The sequence below is a fragment of the Gopherus flavomarginatus genome, chromosome 2 (assembly GCF_025201925.1).
Source record: "Gopherus flavomarginatus isolate rGopFla2 chromosome 2, rGopFla2.mat.asm, whole genome shotgun sequence".
Lineage (NCBI taxonomy): Eukaryota > Metazoa > Chordata > Testudines > Testudinidae > Gopherus > Gopherus flavomarginatus.
The window spans coordinates 86,527,243-86,539,503 of record NC_066618.1 but is presented as its reverse complement, the minus strand read 5'-3'; the positions used below and the strand labels follow the sequence as shown (position 1 = coordinate 86,539,503).

General features: G+C 48.2%; 1 protein-coding gene across 3 annotated transcripts in view; it reads left to right on the top strand.

Moving 5' to 3' along the window:
* Window positions 1–12,261, top strand: part of GLB1 (galactosidase beta 1) — an 82,600-nt gene that overhangs the window by 48,326 nt on the left and 22,013 nt on the right. For all 3 annotated transcript variants that reach the window (XM_050937995.1, XM_050937994.1, XM_050937996.1), the window contains 2 exons: window positions 7,280–7,354; window positions 10,300–10,389. In XM_050937995.1, coding sequence (XP_050793952.1) covers window positions 7,280–7,354; window positions 10,300–10,389 — 165 coding nt within the window. The remainder of the gene's footprint in view (window positions 1–7,279; window positions 7,355–10,299; window positions 10,390–12,261) is intronic.

The window sequence follows — 12,261 nt, the reverse complement described above, 5'->3', positions numbered from 1 at the left end:
TGGTCAGGTGCCAACTAGGTTAATTGAACTGATTAACTCCTTACAGGTAAGTGATTCTGTATCTCTGGTCAGGAGGGATTTATGTTAGTGCATACATAAAGGTTGTTATCCTTCCCTTTACATTTATGACAAGGTGTATCTGTATTGCTATATGGAGATATACCTATCTCATAGAGCTGGAAGGGACCCCGAAGGGTTATCGAGTCCAGCCGCCTGCCTTTCACTAGCAGGATCAAGTACTGATTTTGCCCCAGATCTCTGGGTGGTCCCCTCAAGGATTGAACTCACAACCCTGGGTTTCGCAGGCCAATGCTCAAACCACTGAGCTATCCCTTGCTGTAGTTACATCAACCTAACTTTTCAGGGGAGACCAGAGTTTTTGGTCTCCTTCTGTGGCGTTACTGCCACTCTTTCAGAGACATGCAGACCTTCACAGAACAACAGCTAGCACAACCTCTTTGCGTACATGTGCCTTTATTTTGAATGGTGAAGTGTGCCCTTGTGGTGGAGGCTGCTGCTGTTTCGTTCATCTGGTTCCATAAAGACAAGTTTGGAATTTAACTATTTATTCCAACTATCTTCAATGGAGGGCAGCAGTTCTTCAAGTAATGTCTCTATAGGTGCTCCACTGTAAGTGTATGTGCAGGTGCATCCCCGCAGTTCTGATCAGAGATCTTTGGAAGCAGTGTCTGGCCTGCACAGGTGCTCCAAACCTTGCCGCCCATGCTCTGTCTCGAGGCTAATTATCATTGTGCAGGCAAACCCCCTTCAGTTCCTTCTCAACTGCTCCTGACTAGAGACAGAGCAATTAGCAGTCTGTTCAAGGATACTTTGCTTCTTTAGAAATGCGCTTAGCCAGACATTGCCTCCAGATTCTGGGGCATGTGGCAGCAGGCATGTTTGTAATATCTCCAGCCAGACTTCACATGAGGTGCCTGCAGATGTAGTTCAGCTCAGTTTACAGGCCAAAAAAAGGCAGGTTAGACAGACCTCTCAGTGCCTTTCTGGGTCAAACACTCCCTGGTTTGGTGGAAAGACTCAACAGCTGTTTGCACAGGGGTCCCACTCACACAGTCCCCCCAACACTACTACTCACTACGTAAGCATCCCTGATAGATTTGGTTGCACATCTCAACAACCTCATGACTCAGGGCAAATGGTCGCCCATGGAGGCAACTCTCCACATCAACCTCAGAGTGGTCAGGAATGCTTATGTTCACTTTCTTCCACTGATCAGAGGTACACACATGAAAGTCGTGATGGACAACATTGTGTGCATGTACTATATAAATTGCCAGGGAGGCACCAGATTGTCGTCCTCTGCGCAGAAGTGTTAAAGCTCTGGAACTGGTGCATTTCCCATAATGCTCTATTGTCAGTGGCCTGTCGGCCGAGAGTGCAGAACACAACAGCAGACAGTCTTAATCACAAGTTCTCACACAACCATGAGTGGGAAATGAACCCCATAGTACTTCACAGCATATTCAGTCAATGGGAGACACTGACAATATGCTTGTTCGTCACTTATCGGAACAAGAAATGTCCATGCTGGCCTTGGACACTCTCCTTCTTCCAAGGGACGAGGGCCTTCTATACACCTTCCTCTCATTCCTTCTGCAGCTGAAGATCCTGTCACAAATAAAAAGAGAAAAAGCCAATGTCATACTGATTGCTCCCAAGTGGCCAAGATTGATGTGATGCCCATAGCTGTCACAACTGGCGGCATGTCCACCAATCCCTCTTCAACCCACTCCTTACCTCCTCTTGCAGAATGAAGGATCCACTTTCCATACCAACCTGCGGATACTGTGACTCAAGGCCTGGATCCTTCATGGTTCCAATACATAGAGAGCTTCTGCTCTGAGGAGGTACAGAAAGTGTTACTATACAGTAAGAAATTGACTGCCAGTCGTACTTACCTGAAAAAGTGGACCAGGTCTCGAGTTCAGTGGAATTCCAGGCAAATTATCCTGGCATCTGCTACTCTCCCTGTGATTTTAGACCACATACTTAAGATGTCAGGATTATCTCTCAGTTCACTCAAGTATGCCTGGCGGCCATAGTGGTTTTCCATCAACCAGTAGAGGGATACTCAGTTTTCTCACACCCAGCTAGAAAGAGATACCTCCAGGGCATAACAAACCTCTTTCCCCAACCCAGACATCCCATCTCAACATGGGACCTGAACTTAGGGCTTGTCTACATCACAAAGTTGCAGCGCTGGTGAGGGGGTTACAGCGCTGCAACTTAGGAGGTGTACACATCTGCAGGGCATCACCAGCGCTGCAACTCCCTGTTTGCAGCGCTGGCCGTGCTCCCGTTTCGTCTCGGGTGTAGAGGATCCAGCGCTGGTGATCCAGCGCTGGTAATCAAGTGTAGACACTTACCAGCGCTTTTCTTGACCTCCGTGGAATAAGCAGGTATCCCAGCATACCTGAGGAAGCCTCTCTGGTAATCAAGCAGGTCTCCTTTCCCGCGGTTTGCTCCGGTGTTCTCCGAATCCCCCCCCAAGTGGGTCTCCTTCCCCGCGGTTTGCAGGGGGGTTCGGGGAACGCGAGAGCAAACCGCGGGGAAGCAGGTCTCCTTCCCCGGTTTGCTCTCGCGTTCCCCGAACCCCCTGTGCAAGCAGGTCTCCTTCCCCGGTTTGCTCTCGCGTTCCCCGAATCCCCGTGCAAGCAGGTCTCCTTCCCCGGTTTGCTCTCGCGTTCCCCGAACCCCCGAGCAAGCAGGTCTCCTTCCCCGCGGTTTGCAGGGGGGTTCGGGGAACGCGAGAGCAAACCGGGGAAGGAGACCTGCTTGCACGGGGATTCGGGGAACGCGAGAGCAAACCGGGGAAGGAGACCTGCTTGCACGGGGGGTTCGGGGAACGCGAGAGCAAACCGGGGAAGGAGACCTGCTTGCACGGGGATTCGGGGAACGCGAGAGCAAACCGGGGAAGGAGACCTGCTTGCACGGGGGGTTCGGGGAACGCGAGAGCAAACCGCGGGGAAGCAGGTCTCCTTCCCCGGTTTGCTCTCGCGTTCCCCGAACCCCCGTGCAAGCAGGTCTCCTTCCCCGGTTTGCTCTCGCGTTCCCCGAACCCCCGTGCAAGCAGGTCTCCTTCCTCGGTTTGCTCTCGCGTTCCCCGAACCCCCCTTGAAGCCGCCCAACAGCGCTGCAGTGTGGCCACATCTAACACCACTTGCAGCGCTGGTTGCTGTAAGTGTGGCCACTCTGCAGCGCTGGCCCGATACAGCTGTACTAATACAGCTGTAACAACCAGCGCTGCAAAATTGTAGATGTAGACATACCCTTAGTTTTAAAGAGCCTGACTAGACTACCCTTTGAACCTGTTGCCACTTGTTCACTTATACACCTGTCAATGAAGACAGCATTTCTGATCATCACCTCGGTGAGGAGAAATGGGGAGATAGCAGCACTGATGGCGCACTCGCCTTTTTACAGTCTTCTTTCATGACAAGGTTGCTCTCGGGCTGCACCCAAAGCTCATACCCAAGGCGACTTCATCTTTTCTCGTGAACCAACCGATTAACCTCCCAACCTTTTATCCTAAGCTTCACTGCAATAACAGGGAGGCCATACTTCACACTCTAGATGTTAGGAGAGCCCTGGCCACCTTCTTGGACAGGTTTAATGCTTTTAGGAAATCTAAGCTTTTCCTTTCCATTCCAGATATGTCTAAAGGCGCAGCAATATCAGCCCAAAGACTCTCCAAATGGGTCTCGAACTGTATCAAACACTGCTATGAGGTTTGCAGTGTAGTACCTCCATCTTTAATCCGCACGCACTTCACAAGGTCGGTTTCCTCCTCGGTCGCCTTCCTCAAGAACGTCCCTATCTCAGAAATCAGCAGAGCAGCCACCAGGGCGTCTCTTCATACCACTGCAGAACACTACATGATCACTGGGAACTCTGCTTCCAATGTAACTTCAGCTGTGCAGTATTATCATCCATAACAGACTTGATTCCAAAGCCCCAATCTCCCATCTGGACACTGCTTGGGTGTCACCTACAGTGGAGCATGTATAGGGACACTACTGAAAGAAGAAGAGGAAGTTATTCACACTGAGCAGTAACAATGGTTCTTGGAGATGTGTGTCCCTATGCGTGCTCCACAACCCACCCTCCTCCCTTCTACTTTAGAGTTCTCAACAGAGGCTTTGTGATAGAGAAGGAACTGAGGGTGGTTCGCCCACTCAACGCTAATTAGCCTCAAGGCAGAGCACGGGACAGGTGGAGGAGTGTATATGTGGGCTGAATGGACATTGCTACACAAATCTCCAATCAGAAGCGCAGGGACACACATCTATAGTGAAACACCCATAGGGGAACACAGCTCGAAGAACCAGGGTTACTCCACAAGATGACTAACTTCCTCTTATGCCCACCCTATACCAACTAGGGTTGCCTGGTGTCTGGCAGAAAAGGAACCCTGGCGACTCTGGTCTGACCGGGTTGTTTAAAAGTCCACTTGGTGCCACAGCAGGGCTAAGGCAGGCTCCCTGCAGCTCCTGGAAGCAGTGGCATGTCCCGCCTCTGATTCCTGAGTGCAGGGGCTACCTGATGTAAGCAATGCCCAGAGCCTGAAACCCTCTCCCCTGCAAACCAACACCCTGCCCCAGCCCTGATCCCCCTTCTGCCCTCTGAGCCCCTTGATCCCAGCCCGGAGCACCTTCCTCCACCCCAAACCCCTCATCCTTAGCCCAGAGCCTGCACCCACAACCGGAGTCCTCCCCTCCCCCCCCAGCCCAAAGCACCCTCTCGCACTCCGAACTCTTCAGCCCCAACCCGGAGCCCCCTCCTGCACCCCAAATCCCTCATCCCCAGCCTCACACTAGAGTCCACACTCCCAGCCGGAGCCCTTATCCTCCCCTGCCCCAGCGTGGAGTCACCTCCTGCACCATGAACCCCTCGTTTCTTCCCTCACCCCAGAACCCATACCCCCAGCCCAGAGTCCGTACCCCCTCCCACACCACAACCCCCTGCCTCAGCCCGGAGCTCCCTCTCATACTCTGAACCACTCAGCTCCACTCCCCAGCCCAGAGCTGCCCCCTGCACCCCCATCCGGAGCCGTCATCCCTTCATGCATCCCAACCCACTTTAGACCTCAACCTGGAGCCCCCTCCCGCACCCTGAACTCCTCCTTTCTGGCCACACACCCCACTGGAGCCCTCACCCCCTCCTGTACCCCAACCCCCTGAGCCAGTCCAGTGAAAATGAGCAAGTGAGGGAGGGAGGAGTAAGCGACGGAGGAGGGATGGGGTCTCAGACAAGGTGTGGGGTCTCGGAGGAGGGGTGGGGCAGGGGGTGTTCTGGTTTTGTGTGAGTAGAAAGTTGGCAACCCTAATACCAACATTTTATGCGTGTGCACTTACTATTGTGTTTTTCAAATTCCATGAGCTATTTTAGTATCTCCAAACAATCTATTAGTATTGTGCATGCAGAATTAGGTGATTTGAATGAATTTTTACCTCAGCAAGTGCCTAAGAGATGAGGCAGGGCTTTGAGCATGCATCTTGTGCAAGACATAACAGCCTGGTGCTGAATAGCAAATAAGTTCACAAGATGGAATTTTTTATTTCAAAGAAAAAAACAAACCTAGGAAACTTAAAAAAAAAAAAAAAAAAAAAAGGTGTTAAAAGATTTAGAGATGCAAAACTAAGTACTCCAAAGTGAGGCAATGCTTAAGGCTGTGCAGGCAATCTTAATGAGGCCCCGTTGTGCACATGTAAGTATGCATCTCTTCTGCTGGAGTTCTGCCTTTTCAGTGCCCAGACAGGATCTTGTTCAATGAACAAGGCAGGGATACAAAGTGAATAAAATGGGTTCTGCAGAGCCCTGCCTTATTTCTGAACAAAGTCTGTTTACAGTGGCCACTATGCTTGTCTGGAGTAAATCAGAACTTGACTGGTGGCATTGAGCGTGGAGTTGGGCCCTTAGTGGACAGAATGTGTGATGTGTATTGGATGAGTCTGTGGCCATGTCTACATCTAAAATTTTGCAGCGCTGGTTGTTACAGCTGTATTAGTACAGCTGTATAGGGCCAGCGCTGCAGAGTGGCCACACTTACAGCAACCAGCGCTGCAAGTGGTGTTAGATGTGGCCACACTGCAGCGCTGTTGGGCGGCTTCAAGGGGGGTTCCGGGAACGCGAGAGCAAACCGGGAAAGGAGACCAGCTTCGCCGCGGTTTGCTCTCGCGTTCCCGGAGCCACCCAGCAAACCGCAGGGAAGGAGACCTGCTTGCTCGGGGGTTCGGGGAACGAGAGAGCAAACCGGGAAAGGAGACCAGCTTCGCCGCGGTTTGCTCTCGCGTTCCCGGAGCCACCCAGCAAACCGCAGGGAAGGAGACCTGCTTGCTCGGGGTTCCGGGAACGAGAGAGCAAACCGGGAAAGGAGACCAGATTCGCCGCGGTTTGCTCTCGCGTTCCCGGAGCCACCCAGCAAACCGCAGGGAAGGAGACCTGCTTGCTCGGGGTTCCGGGAACGAGAGAGCAAACCGGGAAAGGAGACCAGCTTCGCCGCGGTTTGCTCTCGCGTTCCCGGAGCCACCCAGCAAACCGCAGGGAAGGAGACCTGCTTGCTCGGGGTTCCGGGAACGAGAGAGCAAACCGGGAAAGGAGACCAGCTTGATTACCAGAGGCTTCCTCCTTCCACGGAGGTCAAGAAAAGCGCTGGTAAGTGTCTACATTGGATTACCAGCGCTGGATCACCAGCGCTGGATCCTCTACACCCGAGACAAAACGGGAGTACGGCCAGCGCTGCAAACAGGGAGTTGCAGCGCTGGTGATGCCCTGCAGATGTGTACACCTTCAAAGTTGCAGCGCTGTAACTCCCTCACCAGCGCTGCAACTTTCTGATGTAGACAAGCCCAGAGTCTTATAGAGACTCTGGCAGGCCCAGGCTAGCTATCATAACGTACAAAAACCTGCTCGAAAGAACAGATGGTTTCACAAACTGGGAATGGTTTACATGAGATTTGAAGAGACTGCAGTGTCAGGCAACTATTTGTCTATTTATCTACATTCTTATGAAGGCTCCCATTTCTGAGTTACTGTTAAAATCATGTGTAATACATAACCAAATCAGGTGGATTTTAACACTTCCGTTTTAAGACCTCCTGCAAATGCATTCCTACAGCTCTATGAAAAATGTTGCTTTTGGCCAAATCTATCATTAGTTTGGTGTCTTTATTCCCCTTAAGTTACAAAATGTTAGATGAGAATTTGGTTAAAATGTGTTTCATATTAAAGTTTCATTTGGTGTCTCTTATTTTCCTAGTATAATCACTTACCTGAGGGCCCTATCCCGCCAACAACACCCAAATATGCATATGGGCGAGTGACAATGGAAAAGGTAAATGCTCATTTATTACCCTGTAAGTCTATCTGCATGCTTACTTGTTTCTTTGTAAAGAATGTTTTTGTGAAGTTGAAATAGCCATCTACGGGCACTATATAAAGGAGCAGGGAGGAGGGAATAGAAACTCAGAGATAAAAGGCTTCTTAACCCTCTTGAGGAGAGACAGATACGGGACATGGGACTAGGAGACAGGAGTTCTGACTTCTCTTCCTAGCTCAGCCATTTTCTTGCTGTCTGACTTTGAGTAAATCAGTTAACCTCTGCCTCAGTTTCCCCTTCTGTAAAATGGGAGGATGATAATTTTGTTAACCTCTATGAGATCTGCAGATGAAAAGCACTATGGAAGTGCTAAGCCATAGGACTAACACTGCTTTGCCAAAATTAGCCGTGTAAAATGGGGTTTATTCAGTTTGACAAGCATTTTGACTCTGGTCTCAAAATTACCTCCACCAATTACTAACATTTACCTTATTACACCAGAAGGAAATATGTTAATGTACATGCCTTGTAAATAAAATACAGTGTTTATAATATGCACTGTGCTGTGTGTTAAGTCTCACTAAAATGCATGATATTTGTATAGCTCTAGTTATTCAGCCTTTGGACAACTCAAAGTTTGGGTAAGCCGGTGGGGTTTATTTCACAGCCTGCTGAAGATAGAAGTTTAATGAGAGGCTGCTTTAGCTGCTGGTGGATTGAAAGGAAAGAGGAGGATGGGAAGAGAGGAGGTGCTGTGTTTTGCAAATAAATACTCTATATGCCATGAGGGACATTTTTTTTTGTTTGGGGGAGTTGGTAAGCTGGATGTAGTAATTCATAAGTTTGGATAGTGCTCTGTAATTCTTTAGTTTTGGGCAGACAGCCTTTTTGATTGATAAGCCTGACCCATTTTGCTATGGCATATGAAGTGTTGCAACATTCATTATTGATAACAGTTAATACAGCACAACCTGTCTTAAGTCATCCAGCCCAAGTGGTCTGCAGAAGTGAAATTTCTCACAGAAATGGCTATCCAGTCAAGGTGAAGCAGAACTGCCCCCTCTGACTAAGCATACTTTAGGGTGGTCTCAGAAGACAAGAGGCTGCCTTATAAGGGTTTCTCTGAGCTAGTATATATTCAATAGTGAGTAAAATTACACACAGCTATGTGTACATCCTGGGCGGGCTGGAGCAGCCCCAGCACCAGCCTTGCTGGCTGGAGCAGCCCCAGCACCTGCTGGCTGGCCAACCCCAGCCTGTCCAATGGGAGCAGTGGCCGCACCAGTGGGACCAGCAGCCCTAGGCCATGCTGACCCCAGCAGCGGCCCCGGACCGCAGCCACTGATTCCAGTAGCAGGAGCAGTCCCAGCCCTGCACTCTGTTAAACAATATAATTTTAGTCATTTAACTGGTTAACTTCTTAAACAATATTTGCATCCCTAACATCCACAACTTCTGGTGACATAAATGGGAGGTGCAGATCCATGGCATCTCTGAGAATCAGGCCACAGGATTTTTAATTGGCCTGTTACTCCACATACTGTATCCATATTGTCTGAGGGATCATCTTTCTGCTTGATTATGATCTCCCACAACAGCTGTTTGCCACTGGAACGATGAACTGTCAACCTCAAGAATCAAACTCATGTGCAAAAGACCTAGCTTTCTAGGTGACTAATTCATTAATCTGGATTTCTTGCACAAAGAGGTTGGCATGGACCATGAACCTCAGCATGGTCAAAGCAAAACACAAAACCCACTACTTTGACCTGACCGTACCACAGTAAGCCACTTTCCTCCCATTTCTCTCCTCCTCCAAAAGAGTCCACTTCCTGCTTGCTGGCGGGAAGAGAAATAACCTTACTTTGTGTATACTGGATAATTTTGGGAAGCACTCAATTACCATGGTGAGGCGCATGCCATAGAACTGGTAAATTTTAAAAGATTATTGCATGAATAGCCCACTTATATCCAGACTACTGTCTTTGAGTAGTCACTCTGTTTTTATGTACAAAATCAATGATTGCGTGTGAGTAGATGATTTGTGTTATCCTATAACGTGTAGAAAAATTGCATACATAATGTTGATGTTTGTTTTTAATGTTGCAGCATTTCTAATTTTTGAACGTGCCTGTGCAAAAGCTTGCTCTTTTGTTATTTTGAAACGCCCAGCATTTCATTGTTTTCTTTTTACTGTGAATGTGTTTAAAATATATATTGAATTCTACAACATTTTAAGTGCCATTTTTTGTAGTGGCTTTTCTGCAACATTACTTGAAAGCAAATACTGACTTTGGAAAATATTTGGAATCACCAATGTAATTTACGCTGGGCCCTTGGAGACACTTATGTAAAATAGACTAAAATTCTGATGCTCTTATTTAAAAAAGCCCAAAATACTTGAACCTTTGAGCCCATAGAGGGTGTTATGCATATTGTGTGAATCCTGACTAATACACAGAATCCACAGCAAATGTTGAGAGAGAAGCATAGTCTGCAAGAGAGCTTTTATCATCTCAAAAAGAGGTCAGAGGGCATCATGGGTATATTAACCTGCAGTATAGTTGTGCCTATTGGACCGATTCAGAAAGGTACTTAAGCACATGTTTCACTTTAAGCTTATGCATTGTCTTACTAAAGTCAGTGGACTGATTGCATGCTTAAATTTCAACTTATGCCTAAACATCTTGCTGAATTGGGGCCTTACTGCTTCAAAAATAAATGCGAGTTCAGTCATTTTAAAAGTCCTCTTAGATGGTACTTGACAAAGCCAAATTCTGCTCCGAGCTACCTCAGATAATAAATTTGGAGTAATTCATTGGAAGTCAATAATTACATCAGATTTACACCAGTGTAACTGAGAGCAGAATTTGGACCATATTGTTGTCTTGTCTTATTTAGCTACTCATTAAACATTGAATTTTATGACCAGTCTAAATCTGCTTTTTTCTGCATTGCAGCTAGGCACAGTAGCAGAGCTGCTTGATGACCTGTCACCCTCTGGGCCAATAAGAAGCACTTACCCCTTAACCTTTGTTCAGTTGCAGCAGGTAAGACTTTCTCATGTAACTACTAAGTGATCATTTTCCAAATCTTACATGCAATTTAACCCTGATATCACTGCATTGGGGTGAAAGATCTTAAACCATGTCTGAACTTGGTCCTTTAAATCTTGCAGTGTTGTGCTTCTTACAGTAGTTGTTCCAAGGTTCCTTGGGTTGGAGTCCCCTCCCCATCTGTGACACCATCTGTTCCTGCGGCCACCATATTTTTGACATCGCTGCTGAATCTCACCTGGGGTTTTTTGGCTCATTTTCTCTCTCCCTTTTTATGTATTTTTGTTATCTCTGCTTTCCATTTTTTCTTCATCCTCAGTATCTTCCTCCATTTCTCGTGCTCTTTCTCCTCTTTTATAGTCTCTCTGTGAAGCACTAGGTTTCAAAGATCCCTTCCACCTTGTTCCTCCCTGTTTTCCAGATTTTCCCCACTCTTTCTCCTTGGTCTGTCTATTCTTTCTTTCTCTCTGGTATATAGTTGGTGATGTGTCAAAACATCTGCCAGGGACAATTCTCTTGATAAACAGGGCAGGGGATCTGAGGGGGTGGGATGGGACGGGGTGTCACAAGGTTGATGTTTTGTGGGTATCTTGTTTATTTTTACTTCCTTTCCTCTTCAGAATGTAGATAGAAAAAATTCTGAGAGTAGTCACCCAGGACTCATCAGAGTGCACACATCCCATCCACCAAGGGGCCTCTACACCACAGGCTGATTTAGAAAAATACCTCTTGGAAAAAGCATCTTGCTCCCATCTTCCTCTTCTTGCCGTGGCTTCATCCTCCTTCTCTCCCCACATTTTTTGCCCCTTCTCCCCGACTTCTTTTCTGTTCGCCTCCTGGCTGCTCACTGGCCCCATCTTTCCACTGCATGCATCTGGCTCCCAGATCACCCCCTCTGCTGAGCTAAGTACAGATTAGGAGCCAGTTGCCTACAGCTGAAAGAAGCAACCACTAGGAAACGTGTGGTGGGCAGGATTGCTGAGCAGCTACCTGCTCCATAGTCCCAGGACACTGGATGGGATGGATTCAAAACCCAGTTCTGAACGTTAGCTGGGCTGGGTTCAAAACCCAAATCTGTCCTGGCCAAACCAGAACGACCGGCCGGTAAGCTGGATGGCTTTCCTTCTCTGCCTCTACCTGCATATACCAGAGTGATCCAGCCGGAGGAAGAGAGGCTCAGGAGCTGTCCTGCTACTTGTGCGCTTCTGTGGGAGCAGAGAGCAGGCACTCAGTCAGCTGCTGAAAGACCCTATGAAAAGAAACTGATTTAAAAGGAGCCTCTGACCACTCAGCTCCCTGGTTTTAGCATCCCTGCTCATTGGGTCATGTTTCAAGCAGCTCACCCTCTATGCATTGTATCAGAGGGTAGCCGTGTTAGTCTGGATCTGTAAAAGCAGCAAAGAATCCTGTGGCACCTTATAGACTAACAGACGTTTTGGAGCATGAGCTTTCGTGGGTGAATACCCACTTCCTCAGATGCATGTAATGGAAATATCCAGGGGCAGGTATATATATGTGTGCTAGCAAGCAAGCTAGAGATAACGAGGTCAGTTCAATCAGGGAGGATGAGGCCCTGTTCTAGCAGTTGAGGTGTGAAAACCAAGAGAGGAGAAACTGGTTCTGTAATTGGCATTGCTCTTCTCCACACTCTGCTGGGCTTTGCAGCTGTTACACTCTGTCACCTGCCTTAGTTTCATGGGGACCTCAGAGATGCCTCAGGAAAAGGGGCGGTCCATAATGGTCACAGCCTCCCTCTGTTTTGTTTTTCCTACCATCTGTGCTGCCGGTTGAATGCATTGGTGGTCACATGTGACTAGCTGGAACTAAGGTGACCAGACAGGAAGTATGAAAAATCGGGACGGGGGT